Raw genomic sequence first — 23,620 nt, forward strand, 5'->3', positions numbered from 1 at the left:
CGACCCCACGACCTCCCGCATCCGAGGCGGACGCTCTAACCACTAGGCCACCGGAGCGGTATATGTCATCACATAAGTAAGATCTGTAGTTTTTCCCCAAGGATCATACCTCAGTTACAAACTCAGATGCCATTCGTTAAGGATGTTTGATTTTGCTACCTAAGATTTTTTGAATTTTCTGCAAACCCCATATTATTGTATGACTAAGAAGGATGACGGTTGAAACATCATAGGCTGCCGTTCATCTTATTGTTAAGTCCATGTTAATGGGAGGCAAGATGTAGCATTCATTTTTCTGACAGAAATGGTGGCAACAGTTTGTGAAAGTTTATGTGCACAGCTGTCATAACTAGTAGGTGATTATTATGACCACCTGGGATGCCAAGTTGAGTGATGGTACGTGTGTGTGTGGCACCATTTCACAGTTTGTGGGTTTTTTTTCAAGGGTAGGGGGGACCTGAAGACCACACTAGCCTAGGGTGCCTTTTGTGTCCAGTGCAGACTTGAGATGGTCTATTTGTATACTCCATTTGGTCATTACACAATGTATTTGGCTATGTGACTTCAGATGAGCATGTCAAAAACTGTACATAGTTAAAACTGATAGCAATACCTATATTACATTGTTTAATTATAGTTGGGTAGAAATATTTAATCAGCTGCTAGAACAAGAAATTTTATTTGCTTATTTTTAAAACTTCACTGAAAAATGAGAAAGTCTAAAACACTTAAAGATATTTTGAAACAAAACCCAGTAAATATAGATGAGAACAACATATACAATTGTCTTCACATTATATTGGTCACCAGTGATCACTGATGTTATTTTGTGAGTAATGTTAAACAGGTTGATTCAAAATTGATTATGAATCTTGTGGCTGTTGTCAAATATTTGGTGAAGTTTTAGAAATTGAAGATAATTAGATTACTTCATAGATCGAAAAATAAGGAAATCTATTATAAAGATGCTAAAAATATAGAAAAGAAAAATATGAAAAGTATTTTCCATTTAATTTCTATATTTCATTTTCATGTATATAGGTAAAGAGAATGTTACACTTGTATTACCTGATGTTCTCTGTACAGGGCCCATATTCCTGGTGCTGTATACATGAATGTGATGGATGGTGAACACAATGAGTATTTTCCTCGAAACATTCCCAAATCAGACAAGCTTGAGGAAAAGCTTCAGCAGGCAGGGATCAACCATGATTCTCATGTTGTCATCTACAGCAACTCTGATAATGCAGGATTTTTCATGTCTGGCCGAGCGTGGTGGACATTTAAGGTACTGGTACATTCAAAACATGCAACACCATTATTCGGGATAGCCAGGACTACCCAACTCTGCCTCCCTATATTTATTTCCTCTAGGTAATTTTAAAGGCAAAGAGTCTACGGTTTGTATAAAATAAAAAGAGTAATTGGAGTGATTTGATTGGATCTTATTTAAATTCTAATTGTAGTCCACACACCCACACACTCCACCGTGATCACTTGGTGCCACAATTGTGGCCTGTGAGGGAAAAGATTAGCCAATCAAATTATTTCTTTCCAAGATATTTTTAGTCAAGTAATATAAATCATCATGGTTGAGTAACAAGGGGCAACAACATTTTCTTGCCACTAAAAAAAGAGTGTTGAATTTGTTGTGAAAGATATGATTGGCTAACAAAGCTTCTACATCATTCCATATTCATCATTTTATGTAAATGAAGATTTTGCTGGTCAGTGTCCGGAGCAATGCATGTAGAGAAGCAAAGTTCATTAGATCTAGGTGTCTCAGGATCACAGCATTAATCATCATACGCCATCTTTGGGCAACATCTTCGGGAATTTTGCTCAAACACAAAGAAAACATTATCTTATGTTCTTGCTTGTTCCTGGGTGTGTATAGTTTGTCACGTAAACTTGAAGTTTTTTACTTTTGAAAATTACTTTGATATAAATCAATACATGAACGTTACAAGTTCATACTTGAAATTTCATTAATTATTGCTGGCAAATTAGGGATATAAGCAGCTGAATAAATGCATAATATACAGTGACAGTCACATTGAGTCTATGATTCAACCAGTGTGGGTATGTGAGAAAGCTTGCCAGTAGCTTCTCGTGGGTCGGTGGTTCTTCCTGGGGTTTTCACAGGTTCTTTCTCCACCATTAATACTGTCTGCCATACATAGCCTATCGTGTACTGAAAAATGGCGTTAAACCCAGCAATAACAACAACAACAACAACAGTCACATTGATGAACATTAAGCTTGAATGTTCTCAAAAGCTGACAGTCTGTTAGCCAGAGTTTCCTCTGACTCTCCAAACACTTTTAAGAAAAACCTCATAACTCCTTATCCCTTGGAGGCACATTTGTGCATTGAGGTAGTACCCTAGTTCCCCAATTCAGAGGTATGTGATAACCTCATTCATGATATACCAAAGCAGGTGTTATTGCAGACTTTCTACCCATGTTAAAAATTGAAGTGGAAAAAAGATCATTTGAGACCAGATTGTGGGTGGGGGCAGAAAATTTCCAGTTTTAGAACTAGAGTTTTGTGTTCAGAATTTAGACTTTTTGCTGTTAGATATAAAGCGGACTGGTCCAAACTGCACATGACAGATGAATCATTACAAAAGTTGAGTCAGTTTGAGATTTTGAGTATAAAGGGTCCAAGTCACAGAAAGACGATGGACACAATAGCGAGTTAGTAATGTGTTTTGTACACTAAAGCTTCCAGCAGAATGAAAATCTCTGGGAAAGAGATGTTGTTTGGATGCAATCCAAAGTATCCCCAAAGTATCCCCATTTCAGGTGAATAGTAAAAGAATCTTTAGTAGAAAATAAGTTAACTAGCTGGGAAGACATTTTGATCCATTGATTACATGATGAATGAATCTTTCATTTGGTAGAACTTATTTCATTTATATAAACCATTATAGTCATTCTCTTTCGTGTGAAGTCATATCAATGAGTGATATGTTACATGCTGGTCACTGACAAATGAAAACCAGTTAATTGAGAATTTGTTTGTGCTTATCAAATTTAAACAAAACATTAAATATACACTTTTATATTATTTTTTCTTGATTGTACATTATCATAAATTTAAGGAAACATAGATGTTAATTTTTGATTTGGTTGACATTGTCACATAACAGCCTAAAATGGTATTGATTCATTAGTTTTGCATTATTAAAGTTGACCAAAAATATGTACTTTCTGCAAAGAAAATGTTGTTGTAAATAAATGAACAACAAGAGTGTAATCTGAACTATCATTCATTTAAAGCTGAGATAACTTTTTGTGTTTGATTTTTTCTGCTGTAAATGAAATACCATATATACTCACATACAGGTCCATAGATTCAGATTAGCCAGAACTTTATTAGTGTTTCGCTTTACCTTCATTTGTGTATCAAAGACCACCAAAATTTGTAATTAGACCCCAAGTTCTGGTACCAATGTTTCTCTGACCCCAGTTCTAACACCAAGAGACTTTTTGGCACTTAATATTGCATCCGTAATGGAAACAGTGATTATGCAATGGCAGATCTGGGTCTATGTTGTTTGCAGATGGGTCGGACAAGTGTATCCTCATGATTATGTATACTAATTTGTTCATTGTGCCTTGTTCTGTTTCAGGAATTCAATATAAAATTGTATGTATGTATGTTTGTATTTATGTATGTATGTATGTATCTATGTATGTATGAGAGGGGCTTAATGGCACATCAGCACAATCCTGACTATATAGTGCCCAATAAATTTAGACATCCCTAAAAAGATGCACAAAACAAGTCCTTAAATACAAAGTGGCATTTTTTTAAAACGTAAACTGCACTCTTTAAAATTCAAAGATCTCAGCTGGAGCAGAAAGTTGATTTTTAAACACTAATAATAATTATAGTTGTTCTGCTACTACTATATAAAATAATATACTATAATACTATATATATAAGGGGCCCATAGTGGCCGAGTGGTCTAAAGCGCTCTCCGTTACGGATCACTGCCATCTCACCTCTGTCTGAGTGGGTTTGAGTCTCAGATTCAACCAATGTGGGTATGTGAAAAAGCTTGCCAGTAGCTTCTCGTGGGTCGGTGGTTCTTTCCAGGGGTTTCCGGGTTCTTCCTCCACCATTAATACTGGCCGCCATGTATGGCCTATCGTGTGCTGAAAAATGGCATTATACCCTACAACAACAACAACAACTATAGATATATATATATATATATATATATATATATATATATATATATATATATGTATGTATGTATAATACTATATAAAAATAAGTAACCTGTTTCTGGAAAAATATTGGTATCTTTTCATATAAGCCTTATAAAAAATGGTTGGAAATTGAAATCTGAATAAGGGGTACAATTAAAGCACTTGTGACCTCCAGACCCATTTCAACTTTTCTTTAAAGTCTAATTAAGTAAGGTAGTCATTATTTGAAGTAGTTGCATAGGCTTAAAACACATAAAACAGCTCATTGGAGCTTTTAAATACAGTAATACTTAATTAAACAAGTCATTACAAAAGTATATATGTATATGTGTGTGTATATATATATATATATATATATATATATATATATATATATATATATATATATCCAGGTATCTGCAGTGTATTAGAGTAATTAACAACAAACAACATAATGTACTAGCAGATCGTGTTTTTTGTAGTTGGACTTTACTTATGTGTGAGTATATATTGTATTTGAAAAATATTTTATTTTTTATGATCATACAAATATTCATAGCTATTGGCATTTAATATCATGTAGGACACACTAGCCATTTGCCTAAGTCTTTTAACATGGGGAGTGTCTACTTTGGACCATTCCCACCCCTGATTATATATTATCATATATTTACACTTTAAGAAATGTTTGTATATAATTGACTTTTGTACCATTTTCCAGTTATTTGGGGTAGACAAAGTTTCCATTTTGGATGGAGGGCTTGAGAAATGGAAGAAAAATGGCTATGCATTGAAGTCTGACATTCCTACTCCTAAGGTAACCTTTGGTAGATTGTCTGTGTGTACACGTTTTTGGGTGAGAGGTTTTAATTATGAAGTCAAGACACTAACGTATATGCTCACAAATAAGTTGGATCTAACTGCAGACTGCATAGAACCAGATTTGCCATCGCAAAATGTCCTGGCAGATCTGGGTCTATTCAATTAGTTAGAAATAAGCACAGGAACAACACAGACCTGATTTGCTGGCACATTATGCCTGAGCACATCAGGGTTTGTGTTTGCAATTGGACCCAGCTTATATTTGAGTATATATGATAAGTCTATAGTTAAAACAAAAGTTATTTACTGTTAACATTAAGAATATGATGTATTTCTGGATCTGTGTTATTTAAGTAAATATATTCCTTCTCTTGTCTGAATTGGGAATTGTTTGATCAAATTCATGAAAATACTGTCATTTTTGGATCAGAAATTGGGCTGGTATTTGCCCACACATTCAACCAAGGAAATTTCTTGGGATTAAAATGACTAGTAAATTTAAGCAATTAAGACCCCTACCAAATTACTGTGGCACAGTACTAAAGAAATAAGCTGCAACAACAAAGCCAAAAAGGAATTATAATGCAGATCTGTTTTCTTCTTTCAGAGAGGAAATATAAAGGTGAAACGCCATGATAACCTGTACAAGACTTTTGAAGATGTCCAGCAAGGTCTGAAATCCAACAACTTTCAAGTCTGTGATACCCGACCAGCAACCAAGTTCTCAGGGCCAGGTACACAGTGAAATGAGAAACTCTATTAAATATAGTACTCTCTTACTAGATCAAAAGCTCATGGGGTCCAAGCAATTTGTTCATTATAATGAGGCTATAATGTTTCTCATTGCTGATGAAAATGTTGTTACTAAAACACAAATATGATTGATGCCACCGAAACCAAATGGAAAGTACATGAGACTGCATTAATATGAAACTAGAATTATTTTCAGCTCTTTTATGGCCTTTATAAACTGCTCCGGTGGCCTAGTGGTTAGAGCTTCCGTCTCGGATGCAGTAGGTTGTGGGTTCGAACCCGGCCAAGTCATACCAAAGACTTTAAAAAAATGGTCCTAACAGCTACCTCACAATTCACTCAGCCTTAAGAGGTTAGTGTTAGGAGTGGTCAACCTGTAGTCTGGATAATGTTACTGGGTTTGACATCATGCTACATGTCTGCGGTATGATGCCCCAGTGCTAGACATCACTATAAACTGCCACACAGCAGACATCATAGCAATATGACTTTAAAAAATATTAAAGCTACATTAAAAACCTAAATCACACACACGCACATGCCCTTTATATTTGATAATTGGACTTACAAAAAAGTACAGTATTTGTATTTCAGCCAAGCTGTTTCACTTTCAGTTTGCATACATACTCTACCTTCTACTTTTGGAAGAGTCTCTTGAAATTTTGGGTCTCCCTCCTGCAATCCTGCACTGGAGACTATTTCCTGCATTTAAACAAAGTGGTTACACTGTCCACCTTGGATGCGAGAGGTTGTGGGTTCGAACCCCAGCTGAGTCATACCAAAGACTTATAAAAATGGTACTAACAGCTGCCTTGTTAAGTGCTCATCATTAAGAGGTTAGTGTTAGGACTGGTCGGCCTGGTGTCAGGATAATGTGACTTGGTGGGACATCATGCTGCATGTATGCAGCATCATGCCCCAGTGCTAGACATAACTATAAACTGCAATACTGCAGACATCATAGCAATATGACTGAAATTTTTTTAAGCTATGTTAAAAATCACACACACACACATTGAAGGGTAGCTTGCAGACATACAATTTTCATTTGAAATTATTTTTTAAAAATATATGTAGCAGACTCTGTTACAGTTAGCTTCGTCTTGTCACAAAAGTAAGCAAATCTAGGTTTCTAGCCCGAGGGCAAATTCATCCTTGCTGTGCCTTGGTTTTACTGCTCAACTGACCACTGGAAACCTCATTTGCATTTCAAGAGCCCCAAGAATATCTGGCTCCTCATTGGAATTGTTAGTTCCAGTGTTATATGCTATCTGCACATACATACATACATATACATACATACATACATGCATATGCACGCACGCACGCATGCACACACACACACACACACACTTTGCCATAACATAGAAATCAGATTAAGGGAGATAACATTTTATGGCTTTCTATGGTAACTGCAAAGAAGTATACTAGATGGGACATCTGTTCATTGGAATTTCTCTTATGCAATAGTTGATTAATAGAATGCAACATGTGGCCAAGAGGGTCAGTTGATGCTGGTCATAATAAAATCCTGAAAATTGTCTGTTTTTTGTGTAGTTGTACATGTATAAGAAATCTATACCTGGTGGGAAATCATTAATGACCTGTTGTAATTGAACTATGCATATGACTAGGCATGATTTTCTAATGCAAGGGCAAAGGTCAAAACAACAGAAAAATTGTAAAGTTCCATAAGCATGTTACCATATGCACTAAGTTATAAGACAGATTCCAGCTGCAAACTTCACAGACCCAGATCTGCCATTGCAAAATGCACCAGCAGATCTGGATCTGTGCAGTTGTTTAGGAGCAATATGTAGAACAAACAGCATAGACATTGATATGCAGGTGCATTATAATCTGGCAGATTAGGGTCTTTGTTTTTTGCAGCTGCACTAAACATATAAGCAAGTAAATACAGTAATGTGAATCTATTTAATGTGTGACATATGATATTTTACTTAATAGACTGTACCTACTGTATATACTCACAAGGTGGACCAACTGCAAATTGTGTTGACCCAGATCTGCCTTCACATGATGTGCTGTAAGACTTGTGTGTGTAGTTTGCCAGGAGTGATCAATAGAACAAAACGAACATAGAGCTTGATCTAACAGCACATTATGTAATGGCAGATAAAGATGGACCTAACTTATAAAACAATAAAAACGGTCAATTTGTGGATTGGGGAAGAGGTCCTATTGTTTTTGTAGAAGGATCATTGTTCCTGTCTCTTGAATATCATGGTTTGTAGCAAAGACAAAATCTACAAACTTTTTACCTGCAAAAAAGTAGTTGACCCACAGTAGACTAAATACTGAGTTTATTAATTATTATGTACAAGCCAGTGATGAAGTATTATGAGTCTATGCTCTTAAATTAAGTATCAGAAAAGAGTGAAGAAAACAAGCTTTGTAAAATTTAAAAAATAATTTATTTCCCTAGAATATAAAATGAAAAATAGGAAAAAGAATTTACAGTATTGCGAATTAAATCCAAATTGTAGCCTGTCCAAGAATTAAAACACAAGTCCTATCAATGAAAACTTCTAAGTGAATCTCAGTTCAAATCCCAATGAAATTCAAGGTGGAAGGCGATGATGTCTGTAGTAACCTATGAATTGCAGATGTGTCAACAGTCTCTTGTCGAATCACAGAAAATATTATTCCAGTCTTGAATTCAGTATAAATTGCAATGAATGTCTTTGTCCAAGAATTATCAGAGCACTTTTTTATTTCCAGTGTAAACAGTCACTTGAATTCATTAATTTGAAGAAAAATGAAATTCAGCCCAAACTGGTCACATCATAATACAACTTAACATGTCAAGTGTTTTCAAGCCCAACTAACAATCCTTTATCAAAACATCAGTTATACGACTAACTAAGATGCAAAACAGATTCCCTGCAAAAGTTCATTACTCTGGAAAAATTAGAAGTTTCTTATCAATTGGCACATAATAAAATATCATGTAGTCCAGGTATGACCTTGACTCAACTTACTGATTCTTATTCTGAGAAAGATATAAAAAAAAAAATTGAAAAAGTTTACCCAAATTGTCACTGATTTTGGAACAAGGTCAGCAACTAGTTACAGTGTTTCATGAAGCTATTATTAGTTGTTTACATCATTAAAATAAACAAATTAAAAAGGCAATCAGGAAAAACAGAACAGAACTCAATTCTGGACATGGTCAAGTCCAGTAAACAATGTTACATTACAATATCATGTAATGGAATAAAAAAAATGTAAAACTAACAGACAAACAATTAAATTATATATACATAACAGAAGGCATTTATGAAGATTAATAGAATCTATCACGTGTATTGATGTGGCATTGGTGTAATAAATCATGAGCTGGATATCAATCTACAATAGTTCCTTTCTCTACAAAACTGGGATTTAAACAAAATTACAGGTAACTTAGGCAAAACATTTAAAGGACAAATTATCTACATTTTTGGACATTTAGAAACTGTAAAAGATTTGATTGACACTGAACAAACTGGTGTCGTATTGAAATATAGTTTATTAAAAACAAAACAGATTTTGATATCATGGATGTTATAGAATATAATTCATAGTAATGATCTACCAATCCTAATCTATTTTTGACATCAGATAATAGTCACATGCCGTAAGATAATAGTCACATGCCGTAAGATAATAGTCACATGCCGTAGGATAATAGTCACATGCCGTAGGATAATAGTCACATGCCGTAAGATAGTAGTCACATGCCGTAAGATAATAGTCACATGCCGTAAGATAATAGTCACATGCCGTAAGATAATAGTCACATGCCGTAGGATAATAGTCACATGCCGTAAGATAGTAGTCACATGCCGTAAGATAATAGTCACATGCCGTAAGATAATAGTCACATGAAATAGGTTAATAGTGAGATAAAGTTGGATAATAGTCACTTGAGGTAGGATAATAATCACTTGAAGTAGGATAATAGTAACATGAAATAGGATAATAGTCACATGAAGGAGGAAAATTGTCACATGAATTAGGAGAATAGTCACATGAAGTAGGATAATAGTCACATGCTGGAGGATAATATCCACTTGAGGTAGGATAATAGTCACATGAAGGAGGTTAAAAGTCACATCAAGTAGGATAATAGTCACATCAGATAGGATAATAGTCACCGCTCTGGTGAGCTAGTGGTTAGAGCATCTGCCTCAGCATTAAGAGGTTAGTGTTAGGACTGGTCGGCCCGGTGTCAGGATAATGTGACTGGGTGGGACATCATGCTACATGTCTGCAGCATGATGCCCCAGTGCTAGACATCACTATAAACTGCCACATTGCAGACATCGTAGCGATATGACTGAAGAATTGTTAAAGCTATGTTAAAAATCCAATTCACATCACATCACACAGGATACTAGTCACATGTAGGATAATAGTCACATGAAGTAGGATACTAGTCACATGTAGGATACTAGTCACATGAAGGAGGATAACAGTCACATGTAGGATAATAGTCACATCATGTAGGCTAATAGTCACATGGAGAATAATAGTCACATGTAGGATAATAGCCACTTGAAGTAGGATAATAGTCACATGGAGAATAATAGTCACATGTAGGATAATAGTCACATGTAGGATAATAGCCACTTGAAGTAGGATAATGGTCACATGAAGTAGGATCCTGCACAAGTGTTTCATATTAGAAGACATGGTCCTATTGAAGAGGGGATGTGAAAATAATGTAATTTTCCTTATGTATTTTCTCAGTGAATTATGCTTTGTCAGATCTGAGTCTGTGCAGACTGAAGTAGACCTGACCTATAAATTAGTATATTTGGTAGTTACTTCAGTGAGCTCCTGACCATGCACTTTAATTGGCTGACATAGTACATGAAGAAAATGTACTTTGGTAAATTTTGTCATGTTTAAAAGAATGGCCAGTAGAATATCTGTTATGGGGATAGCCAGTTGACTTTGACCACATTATGCTGTGAGGTCATTTAGCAGTGATGTTGTTTCTGTCTCCTGCAGAAAGTGATGGACACATACCTGGTGCCAAAAATCTTCCCATGGCTAAGCTAGTAGATATGGAAAAAGGAACATTGCTTCCTGTCAGTCAGCTCAAAAAGTGTAAGTAGACAAAAAATATATTCTCCCATTCCTTATTATCTACTAATTAAACTTTATTAATTTATATGTACATTTAATTGTCTTGCCTGTGCTTCAGCTATCAAAAACATCTTTTTAACAGCAAAGGCAGGGGGCCCCGAGTGGCAGAGTGGTCTAAAGTGCTCTCCGTTACAGATCACTGCCATCTCACCTCTGTCTGCGTGGGTTCGAGTCTCGGATTCGACTAATGTGGGTATGTGAGAAAGTTTGCCAGTAGCTTCTCGTGGGTTGGTGGTTTTTCCGGGATTTTCACGGGTTCTTCCTCCACCATTAATACTGTCCGCTATGTATAGCCTATCTTGTGCTGAAAAATGGCGTTAAACCCTACAATAACAACAACAGCAAAGGCAGTATTGTCTTTCTCAAGAATTTTGTTCTAAGCTTTTGTTGCAAAGATGTTTTATTAGAGTCTTTTTTTCTTTATTTTTTTGAATTGGAAAGAACTTGTGCTTGGTTTGCAATAGTGACATGTATATTCATGTTCTACAAGCAGTAGGAAAAAAATATCAGTTTAATGTCCATCTACAGCACATACAGTTTTATAGTGAAAATATATTATTTTCATTCGTTCTATACACACATTACAGAAACCAGACAGAACCAGTCTGCTGATGACTGGAACTGTGGATCTGTTCCATCAGTGCAATGACTGGTGCAGTAATGTGTACTGAGTAGTCAGACTATAAGTAGCATGTGTGTAAAACCAGATTTTGTGTAATAGATGTGTGACACCAGATTATGTGTAACACACATGCTCACAACAAACTGTAAATTGATTATCCTATTGTTGTAATTAAACAGTTTGAAGTTAAAGTCAGGATATTTTTTTGAGCTGTTGTATGTAATAAAGGGATCATAGATAGTCCATGATGGATTTTGAGTCTTTGATTAAAAATTAGCCACCCCTGACAGAGGTGAGATAGAGAGGCATGACCAACCCAAACATTTGTCAGCAGTAACACTTGAGTAAGTATTTTAATTCTTTTAAGAGGAATACTTAGTAGCTGTTATCTTTTTTCCTGTCAAAATGCCAAAAATGTACACTTTAGTCTATATGCTGAAAACCACTAGCTAAGAAATATTATAAGTTCAGCATTGCATGGAATTTAGAGATTAACTCATTTTCCTCTGGAAATTCTTTGCATTTTCACACAAAATAGTGGTAGGAAATATATTTTGATGGTTACTGTATCCAGACACAGCTGGTTCAGGGATAGTTTTATTTGAACTGATGCTTAATTATGTAAAAGACATTATTTTTTATTGGCTATTTTGTCTAATATCAGCAGATGATTGAAAATTGCACTTTCTTTCGTTTGCTTATTGAACCATTGATTTTTGTTTTAGTAATGACCCTTTTTGCTTCCAAAATGTCAAACTTACCCTACTTTTTCCAAAGGTTCATTTGTCAGTATGGAGTTCAGTTTGGTTTGCTTTAGGTCTAGTGGAAAAATATGTCTTAGATACAGAAAAAACTCTAGTTCTGGAACTGTAATTTATAGCCTAAAAAAATCTTATCTCAGACATTATGTGTTTTTGGCTGTGTTTCTTAATTTTAGTAGAAAGTCTACTTTACTTGGTATAATTATAGAACTTTACTTTTCCCCTTTTTCTATAATGCCACCTGTTTTGGTGTTTCATGTTAATGCCACAGAGCTTGAAACTAGGGTACTAATTCATGATGCAAAAGTTTGCCACGTGGAGATGTGATACAAAACATGGGGGGTGGGGTAGGAGGTCTCTGGTTATAGAGTAGTCCAATGCGCTCTCCTTTACCAACCACTGCCATCTCACCTGTGTTCCTGTGGCTTAGAATCTCAGGACAAAGTTCAGTTTACCATTCCTCATTGAGATCATTTTACTAAACTCATTAAAGTTATATTTCCAGACTCAGAGATCACACAGTAATTTTCATCCACAACATGGGTGGACTCCCATCTTAGTTTATTTTTATCAGCAATCTGCAAACATCTGTTGAGTCCTTGCTTGTCTGTCACCCCACACTTCTGACAGCAATCACAAGCCACTTCTTTTTTTACATCAAATCCTCGATGGCTTGGGAAGACTTAGACTTCTGTGCCTTTAATGAAGAAATCTTCTGGTTATTGCCCTGAGTTCTGGAGTTCTCTTGCTCCCTCAGTGGCCTCCACAAATAGAATTCCTGTATCCACTGACATTTCAAGCAGAAAGAACAGCCTTTCTTCAAACGTTTACAACTGCCTTGTCGATATAAGAAGGGTGTCAGCTAGAACCATGAACTTTCTATGCTTCTAGCCAATTTCAACTTGTCTGAACAGAAGGTTTTGGCCATTTGTTTAAAGTGAAACCAACTTTGGCATTTAAATGGGTTATGCATGTTACCTTTCAGACCACAATCCAAAACCTCACTGGCTCAGCTTTATACTAAAACACCTTTCTAGTCACCCTGGCTTTATTATTAAGAATTCACAAAACTCCTACCTTGTCAGACCAACTGCACGTTTGCAGTTCCATCACATTGATTCAATTCCTCTCAAGATTTCCCTGGTTTCATTGCCTAGAACAGGCTTCTATTGAAACTCCTATCTTCAGGGACCCCTTTCTTTGGGGGCATCTTAAGGACTCCATCATGGTACTGAAGTGGTATTGGAAATATACTGAATTAATCAGAATGTTCACCCAGGCATTTTCAGGACTCCATCAAGGCAATGCAGTGGTATGAACTAGAAACATGCCAATCCACTGGAATAGGGAGATCTCATATGTTCATAACTACTCAACAAAACAAAGGACAATATTTCTGCTCAGAATCTTTCATCCTGAATCCATTTGAACTCTCACTTAGCCTTGAAAGATTTAGCCCAGAACTGGATTCATTAGGACATTTAGCCTATAAAAGAATTTACCCAGGCCTGGAATCATTAGGCTATTCATTCAGCTGATAAAGAAAAACCCATGGCTCTTTTTATTTCTTGACAAATCATCTCATGAGGTCAGAGAAATTACTATCAGTCCAGTATCCGAGTGAAACTGCTTCTTGACAGACGATATTTAAAGCTGAAGATGGAGGTCAGAATCATCAGTCAGACCTATAATCACAAAAGGCTGGTGCAGCATATATCTGCAGTTCAGCAGGCTAACTTCCCATGTGCCTCAGCAGCTCATTAATGACACAGATTACTCAGCTTCCACTGTAATGTGTGAAGATGAAAGTTGTCCCCTTTATGATCTGAAGTCTCACATTTATCTTTTTTGCCCATATTGCAAATGAGATTTGAAGCTGCTGCTGAAAACATTTTCAAGAAAAATGTATACTTACATCTTTGGATTGGTTAAGGCATTTAGAATTGTCTTGGTTACCAGAATTAGGGCTTAGCTGGTCCTTGAAAACACGAGCCTATTTCCACTTTTTAAAAATCTCTTACAATCTTTCATATCTGGTTAGGAGACTGAAGCCAGGGTCAACTCTGGGTAAGGGGATGTAAATCTGCCAATCTCTTCCCTAGTCTCCTAATGTATTAGGTTCAGAAAGTATATTGAAGAAAACTAATTTTTGAAATAAAATATGTTTCTGTGATAATACATTTTCAGTTACTTCATGGAAGACCATGTACTTTCAGTAACTGAAAAATAACAAGATTAAGAACCAATATTTGTACTGAAGGGCAGACAACTCTCATCTCATTCCCATCTTGGTAAGCAGATAACATTTTTGGACTGTTAATGCTAAAACAAGTCGAAAGGCACTGTAAATGTCTTGTTTTTGCATGGCAAGAGTGGAAGGACTCCTAGCATTTTATGATCGAACATGAATTATGGTACAAAGTCTTTTCATAATATTTCTGTATTTCACTCTGTGCCAAGTCAGATGAATCTATTGATAATTGTCCTTTATGCTGTGGAATGGAATTTCAGGGGGCAATTATTTTCCCCCTTTTCATTGAATTTGTGCGTTTGAAAGAGGGCGGTGAGAGTGCAAGATAATCCAACCAAATTTGTAATAGTCAAATGATAAAGTTGAAAACATTTAGGTCTTGCTCTCTTTTTAACTTTTATTAAGTAATGATTTATGAATGAACTTAGTACATATGGTAGAAGCAATGGCAATAAGATTGAAATGTAGATATAGTGTTGAGTACTGTATTTACCATATATGATGCAGCACCTTCAGTTAATATTCAGTTGTTTTAATACTGTGAAGTTTTCGGACATAAAAAGTGAATGATGTTTTTTGTAAAAAATGTTTTGGACAACTTGTATAAAAACAGTGAACTTTGTCCATGAGCATGGTTTGTTTATTCAGTTAGAATAATTATTTTATAACCCTTTTACGACCCCTAATATAAAAATCAGGTTCACAGAGTACTACAGTGTGTTGACTGTATGATCTACAGTGTACTCACAAGTTACGTAAGCAGTTGGGTTTCCATTCAACTAACCATACACATTTGACATACTCAGACAAACTGTTTATCAAATAAGTGTTGACCATACATTTAGAAGCATTATGCAACTGTTTTAGTCCAAATGTGATTACATTTTGTGATTTTTTGAGAGAGAAACTAAGCCAGGATAATTATGTTTGCTTCTTTAATGTATGTAGACAAGCCCCTTACATCAGTGAAAATGTTTAACATATATACTCTTTTTAAAGTCCAAGTGCGCTTAGCATAGACTCTGATCTGCCAGTGTATTATGTGATAACAGATCTAGATCTGTGCAGTTTGCAGATGCAGTTGACTTGAAAGCAAATATATATACTGCACTTTGCAGTTGGACCCGACTTAAAGGTGTTTGTGTATGAGTGTGTGTGTATACATACATACATACATACATACATACATACATACATACATACATACATACATACATACATACATACATACATATATATATATATATATATATCATCATTGGCAGCTCAGTCTCAAGAGACCATGCAAATATCGCCCTTTGAGTGTCATCTGTCTCTGGGGTTTTGGCATTGAAAGGATGTTTACTATCACGACAAGCAGAATGTCTCATAAAGATGAAAATTGGGCATATATCAACTTTTAAATTCAAAAAGGATTCTTTAACTTTGAAAATTATCATTTCTGAGGTATTATTTTTCAGGCACAGGATTGGCAAAATGAGTTACTGGGAAGTTTTAAAAAAAAGAGATTACCAAATCAACATCTAACAACCTCTCTATCTGTGACTCTGTGTTATTATACATATACAGTATATACACACACATTTTTGTCAAAGTTGTGGTATATTTTTTATATATGTTTTTATTTATATAAGGTAACTCTACTAATACAAAACCATCTCCTGAGGGCTGTAGAATTTATATGCTTTATTTATATAAACATAACTCAATTAGTACCAGAGCATCTTCTCTGAGGCCAGTAGAATTCATTGGCTTGGTAAGCATGAATATAAATTATCAAGTTCAGCTTAAAATAAAATTTATTTTACATTTAATTGAGATTGATGTTTGAATGTGCTTTTGAAGTGTCGGATTATCTCTCTGACTTGGACTCGTGTAGGCTAGAAAATGTTCAACATGTAGCAGCAAGAATAGTCATAGGCTTTTAGGTCTATATTGATAGAAACACTCTTTACTTTTAAAAAAAGGATATAAAGTTTTAAAATCCAGTAGAAATTTGTTAAAATTGCCATTGTTTTATAAAATTGTGAATGTTTTGGGAGACGGTTGTGTGACTTTTAACGGCCTTTTTAACGCATTATTGGTGATATCATGCTGATGAAATGCAGGCTAAATGCCTATCTCAAAGAGATGCTAAAGCAGTCAACCTGGGCTGGACTGGGTGGGTATCTAACCTGCTATCCTTGGATCAGGAGTCCAGTGTTCTTCCAACTTAGTTACTGCAGCACAGCCCCACCATATTTGTTGGAAATTTTTCTCCTTATAGAAATAGTATCAAATTATTCTTTTTGTGATGGATGTGAAATTACTTATGTGCCACTCAGGCTCAAACCCTTTTCTTCCCAATACAATTTGTTATTGGAATTCATTCCATTTGTGATTTCACAAAACCCTGTCTTTGCAATGGTTATGTGTAGAAAAACATTGTGCCCAATATTGAAGACACACCAACTCTTGACATGAGGTCATAGAAATTAAATTTAATATTATTTTTTTTAAATTTAGAGAAAATTGTGACAGTCATAGTTTAAAAGCTGATTTGTATCAGGGGGAACTAACACAGGATCCCTTTTAATGTGAATTCCAGTTTGAAACTTCAACACAGTTTTTGTACAACTGTCCCATTTACCAACACAGGTTTTGTTAAAAATTGTTACATATACCAACACAGTTTTTGTTAGACTGTCCCATATACCAAATCAGGTTTTGTTAGACTGTCCCATTTTCTAACACTGTTTTTGTTAGACTGTCCTATTTACCAACAACAAAGAAAAAAATTGTTTGAATCTATTATTAGATTTTTTTGTTTTTCTTTTGTCACTACCACAAAACTTTTGAATGGTAGGACAGTACTGACTATTTTCCCACAGATAATTTATATTTGGGACACTCATAAATTTGATTGATGTGTTTTACTTGTCCTTTATGGGTCAGTACAAAATCAGATTGAACTGAATATGTGAGTGTAAGACCCATGCTTCCTGTTAGTCTGCTACTGGTTTCTTTGTGCAAAAAAAGAAGAAGAACAAAGTTAGACTATTTAGAATATTCTGGTGAAAAGTCATTTGCATACTAAGTAAAACATTAGGCATAAAAGGAATGGTGTTGGAGAGAAAACATGTTTAAATTTGCCGTTTTTTTTGTTGTGGGGGGTATGGGGGGTGGGCTTTTCACCCTCTCATTAAAGTCAGTTATTGTATACAGTTGCTAGGAATAAAAAGGTGAATATTGTGTCTATAACATATGGGTCCATAGGAAAACAAGTAAATAAACAATATTAGTCATTGAATGTGTTTCTCAACCTGGAAACCTAGCCTTTGGGCTGTACCTATTAAACTTTTGAGATCCCGACCCTATGACCACATTTAAAGTTATAGAAAAAATAAGGAGAATTTATTGGTGTGACCATAATATACCTCTGTTGGTCTTTCTCCACCATGGGGACTTAGCCTCAAGGCCACAGCTCAAACACTATTGAGATTCACCCACATGCAAAAGTATTTGCAGGGTATGAAAATATGTAATATATGTAAACGCTAACGAAATATAAAATATTTTTTCAGTTGTATGAGATTTATGTAACTATGAAACATTTGTAAGTGTAGCCCATTATTTATTTTGAATAATTTGATGTGATGTGTTCTTTTCAGTGATCCTTGAGACTGGACTAGATCTTACAAAGCCTATGACTGTCCACTGCTTCAGTGGAATGTCTTCATGCACTGTAGCCTTTGCAGCCATTTTGTGTGGATCCAAGAATGTGTCAGTCTATCACGTAAGTCAGAGACAGAGAGAGCATGGAGAGATCCATGCTAATAGAAATTTTTAGTGAACACCTTAGATCTCTTTAGATTAAAACTATATTCTTTGGCATACATTAAAATAAATTCTGAGTATTGTATGTTCTGCTCCGGGTTTTGGGTCACAGTTGAAAGTGTGCAAGGCACAGGGCAATGTTGTTGGCTCTACATCTCTCACAGTGTAGAGAAAGTTAATTTGCATGTCTTTCATCAGCTTGAATTGACTTTCATATTTGATCACCATTAGGAAAACTATATGCTCACCGAAGTTAACAATTAATAAATGTACTCATTGTATTAGCACAGAGTACACTCATTGTACCTTAAACTTGAAACACATGTTCATATTGTAGGAATTATTATTTTCTAAAAGTGTACTTATGAAATTTTTAAATATCAATAGAATCCATCCAAAGTTATTGACTCAGTTATTTTTTTTAAGATGGTGTCATATGTTCAGAAAGTGAACTAACCATGCAGAGCTAGGATTCTTCTGAGAGATGCACATCATAAGATCAGAAAAGTGAAAATAGCCATGCAAAGCCAGCAGTCCTTACTACCAAACTTTGCAAGAAATTTGCACTTGGGGCATGGAAGAAACCTTGCAATAGCAATTTTTTAATGTCAAGGTCACATTCAAGAAAAAAATGAAAATGCTTTCCACACATTAACTTGACTTGTATACCAAATATATGTTGACAAAACTTTGTAAGTTGCTTGTATTTAAGATAAGAAAGATACCTGATTTGGGTTCAAAAGGTAAAGGAAAAATGGTTTCCATGTGATATCTTTATCTTTTTTCTCCACTAACTTTGACTAAATGATGTGGATGGCATGCATTTGAAACAAATAAGACACTTATTCATTTTGTAGGTCAAATGTCAAGGTCACATGGACTGAAAGAATGAAAAACTACTTCCACAAAACTTCTAAAGTTCTGTATCATTTGACATAACTAAACATTGTAGATAGTTTGCATTTAAGATAAGAAAGACACCTATTGTCAAAAGGGCAATAGGTCAAAGGTCAAAGATCACTGATACTGAATGACAATGACTACTTGATGATGTTGCTTAACAACTGAGGCATATAGTACACACTGCTCCGGTGGCCTAGTGGTTAGAGCATCCACTTGGATGTGAGTTCGATCCCCTGCTGAGTCATGCCAAAGACTTTTAAAAATGGTACTAACAGCTGTCTCACTTGGCGCTCAGCATTAAGAGATTAGTGTTAGGACTGGTTGGCCTGGTGTCAGGATAATGTGACTGGGTGGGACATCATGCTATATGTCTGCTGCATGATGCCCCAGTGCTAGACATCACTATAAACTGCCAAACTGCAGGCATCATAGCAATATGACTGATTTTTTTTTAAAGCTACATTAAAAATCCAAATCACACGCACACACACACACACACACACACACACACATATGCATAAAGTACACAATTTAAATGGATGTAATTTAATATCTGAACATCCTATAAATGTATTTACATACAAGAATATAATACCGTGTTACTCCACTATTGCATACTTCATTACAACATGATTTTCATATCTGATATGGAACTGTTTACTACATGGTGATAATATGATGTACACCATGGAATACCTTTTCTTTGCATTTTGAACCATGTACAAAAGTGTCAAAAACTCATGAGAGAAGTAATATGATTTTACATGTATTTTTACTATTATTTTTCACATGATATCATTGACATTAGAGTTGGAAACTGTCCCAGTATCTTGTACTTGCCTGAAACCATGGTTTCATGACATAGAATTTTAAATAATCCAGATTTTTCCTTCACATTTTAAAATGCCTTTGCCCAATTTAGATGACAACTGCTCCTGTGGCCTAGTGGTTAGAGCGTCCACCTCGGATGCGGGAGGTCATGAGTTTGATCCCGGCCGAGTCATACCAAAGACTTACAAAAATGGTACTAACAGCTGCCTCGCTTGGCGCTCAGCATTAACAGGTTAGTGTTAGGACTGGTTGGCCTGGTGTCAGGATAACGTGACTGGGTGGGACATCATGCTACATGTCTGCGACATGATGCTCCAGTGCTAGGCATCACTATAAACTGCCACATTGCAGACATTGTAGCGATATGACTGAAAAATTGTTAAAGCTATGTTAAAAATCCAAATCACACCCACCCACACAATTTAGATGACAATTGTTCTTGCCCAGTAAATGTTTTTGAAATTCTTTAATTGATATCACTTGTATGCCATATTTGCCAAAGGTATATGATATTTACTTGTTCAACTCTTCATAAATTTCCTAAAATGCATTATTTGAACACACACATGTGGACCTATTTTTATATTTATACAGGGAGGAGCAACAGAATGGGGGAAGAAGGCCTCCCCTGATCAAATACAGAAATAAAGATCTTCACATCATAAAGCAGTATAAATTGCTCAGAGAGTAAGGGAAGTGACATTACATCATGGCAAAAGACTCTCTATGACCAAAGGAATATTTCTACAAACAAATACACGACTTGAGGAAATTATTCAATTTTTATTAGCCATACTGATTAAAGACCAACAGTTGGTGTAGTCAGCAGAGTTACATAATTATGATGTATTTGTATCTCTCTTGGCAGTCCAAGAATTTTTATTTTTAAATGTCCCAATTGAAAACTTGAAAATCTTGTTTCTCAGAATGTTTCCCTTATTCCATTCATATGTGTAACATAAGTTACTGAATTCAAACCATAATTTTACAATTTGTCGTACCGGGAGCCCTCTTGATCCCACAGAAGCATGCCATTACTTTTAAGTGCGTTCAGGATTATTCTTATTATCCAGCATGTGTGCATCGTTGAAGTGTTGTTGTCAAGCAAGCCAACTGCTTGTCCATTTTCATTGTGATTTATTCCTTACTTCATTAGAAAATTATTAGCTATTTGGATAATTGATAGTACAAGCTGGTAATGACCAATATAAACACATTTTGTACTTGAATTGAACACAGGGACCAAAATTTGTTTTTAAATGACATTTTGTTCAATGTTTTTCTATTTTAAAAAATCTAGTTTTAAATAGTGTTCAGTATTCTAGTTTGTTGACATGTCTGCTTGTTTGTTGACATGTCTTCTTGGTAAGTGTGCTGCACAATATATTTGCATCTTTAGAAAAGAACAGAACTTTTATTCGATGAGAAATTAACTAAAGGTACCATGTCATTATAGAGTTCATTGTACCAAATGGCATCTGCAAGTAATTATTAATTTCTCAGATGATGTAGTGCATATTCTTTGAAATTAAAAAGATAATATATATCTTTCTCAGGGAGTGAAGCTATTGTAATATAACCATTTATTTTGAGACTGATCAATTATTTGATGGGAGAAGGTAAAAGCCACTAAAGAAATTATTTTTTGGGAAATAAAGAAGCCTTCTCTCCGTCATTATTATTGGGGAAAAAAACTGTTTTATGATTAAAGAAAAAAAATACTGGTCAGCAAGAAATTCCATGCAACAATCCCACCCCTCCAAACAAGTGGTAGTTTCCATATTGACTAACAATTTCTTTGAAGTAATAGTCCATTTGTTACTTTTAGTCTAGTCAGCTTTGAACTGTCTAAAAGACACTGGGAGGAAAAGCTTGAAAACATTTTCAGTATCCATTTTTGATGATATAAAATTTGTAAACTTAGTATCCTTTAGAAAAGCATGCAGTATCCAACAGTAAGAACAGAGCTTAGTGTTGCATGATAAATTGTGTTGATATGGATTTCCTGTTTTGCTACATATCTTATTATTTATTACCCAAAAAATGTATTTATATGTATATTTGATGTTACATTTGTGAATAAAGTGGGATATTTTTTCTAGCCAGGATATTATTTTTCTTTATCTCTTTCACTGCAAGAACTTTTTTCCAAGTAATATAAAGGCTGTATTAGGTTTTATATATTTGTTTCCTATAATTCACAGCAAGATGTTTTCAAGTGATCTGTGAACCTGAAAATTGTTTTACCCACACCCACCCAATAAAAAATAATATTCAATGGTCAGTCCCTAAGATTATTTTCACCTTGTTTTTGTCTTTGCAATATTCCATTTATTTGGCAAGGAGAGTTTACTACATACAATTTCAAGGTGTTAGCTGCAAGATGACTTGTAATGTTACAAACCAGTAGTGGACAATAATTTAAAATGTAACTGGGTAAGTGAAAGAGATTGATTTCAAAATATGTTCTAACAGTCAAGAATAAAAAGACAAATTAGAAGACTTGTACAGAAACAAACAGTTACTGTGAACCTTGTCAAAAGATGTACCAGACAAAACTGGTGTGAAAATGAAAACAAAGAACATCAAAGAAAACAAGTACACCCAATGAAGAGATTATATTTATTAAGTATGATAAAAAATGGATGGATGAAGAAAACATTTTAATATGATGAGTATAAAAGAAAAGGGAAGTACAATGATGAAGTTAAAAAATTTCTCATTGGCTAGAATTAGACTTTTATAAGCTTTGAGTAATACCCAAAATCAGACACAAAATTCATTATTAGTCTATGGTCTTAAAATAAGTAACAGAAAAGAGTGAAAAGCAACAAGCTTAGTAAAATTAACAAATAATTTATTTCGCTAGAATACAAAGTAAAAAGATAATAAAAAAAGAATTCACGGTATTATGAATAAAATTCCAAATAATCATAGAATTGCATACTTAAGTCCTAATAATTTGAAGTCCTGAACAAAATTCAGTAGAAGCCCAAATTAAGTCCAAAAACTGAAAGTGATGATGTGTCTGTGGTAGCTTGTAGAGTTTTGATGTGCCAACAGTCTTTCGTTGAATCTCAGTAATATAATTCCAGGTTTGAATTCACTGTAAATTCCAGTGAATGTCTCTATCCAAGAATTTTATCAGAGTGCTTTTGTATTTCCAGAGAAAATAATCACTTGAATTCAATAATTTGAAGAAAATAGATTCCAGCCCAAAATAATACTGGGCACAACATGCTGATTGTGCTAGAACTTAAAGCACAAATGAATTTTCCATTCAGTGACAAGATTATATAGTCTTCTACTTGACACTTGACCTCAAGTCACAAAACTATTGCCTGATAGAAAATAACCTTATAGAACAATCCTGATGTTTACAAAATGAAAGTGTTAGTTATAATTAGAATTAAAATATTGAACCTGGACTATGTCAGGTACACCAGATAATTTCCAATAATTTTGACCTAGACCCAAATAAGCTTGTTTACTTCTATTAATA

At 34.8% G+C, this 23,620-nt stretch overlaps 1 protein-coding gene across 4 annotated transcripts in view; it reads left to right on the forward strand.

Moving 5' to 3' along the window:
- Positions 1 to 22,219, forward strand: part of LOC149775401 (thiosulfate sulfurtransferase-like) — a 39,316-nt gene extending 17,097 nt beyond the window's left edge. For all 4 annotated transcript variants that reach the window (XM_089943793.1, XM_089943794.1, XM_089943791.1 and 1 more), the window contains exons 3-8: positions 1,087 to 1,288; positions 4,924 to 5,019; positions 5,632 to 5,758; positions 10,797 to 10,895; positions 18,219 to 18,343; positions 20,713 to 22,219. In XM_089943793.1, the coding sequence (XP_089799919.1) occupies positions 1,087 to 1,288; positions 4,924 to 5,019; positions 5,632 to 5,758; positions 10,797 to 10,895; positions 18,219 to 18,343; positions 20,713 to 20,766 (703 nt within the window). In that variant the 3' untranslated portion in view covers positions 20,767 to 22,219. The remainder of the gene's footprint in view (positions 1 to 1,086; positions 1,289 to 4,923; positions 5,020 to 5,631; positions 5,759 to 10,796; positions 10,896 to 18,218; positions 18,344 to 20,712) is intronic.
- Positions 22,220 to 23,620: the final 1,401 nt, after the last annotated feature.

The sequence above is a fragment of the Sinohyriopsis cumingii genome, chromosome 19 (assembly GCF_028554795.1).
Source record: "Sinohyriopsis cumingii isolate HCF-2022 chromosome 19, ASM2855479v2, whole genome shotgun sequence".
NCBI lineage: Eukaryota > Metazoa > Mollusca > Bivalvia > Unionida > Unionidae > Sinohyriopsis > Sinohyriopsis cumingii.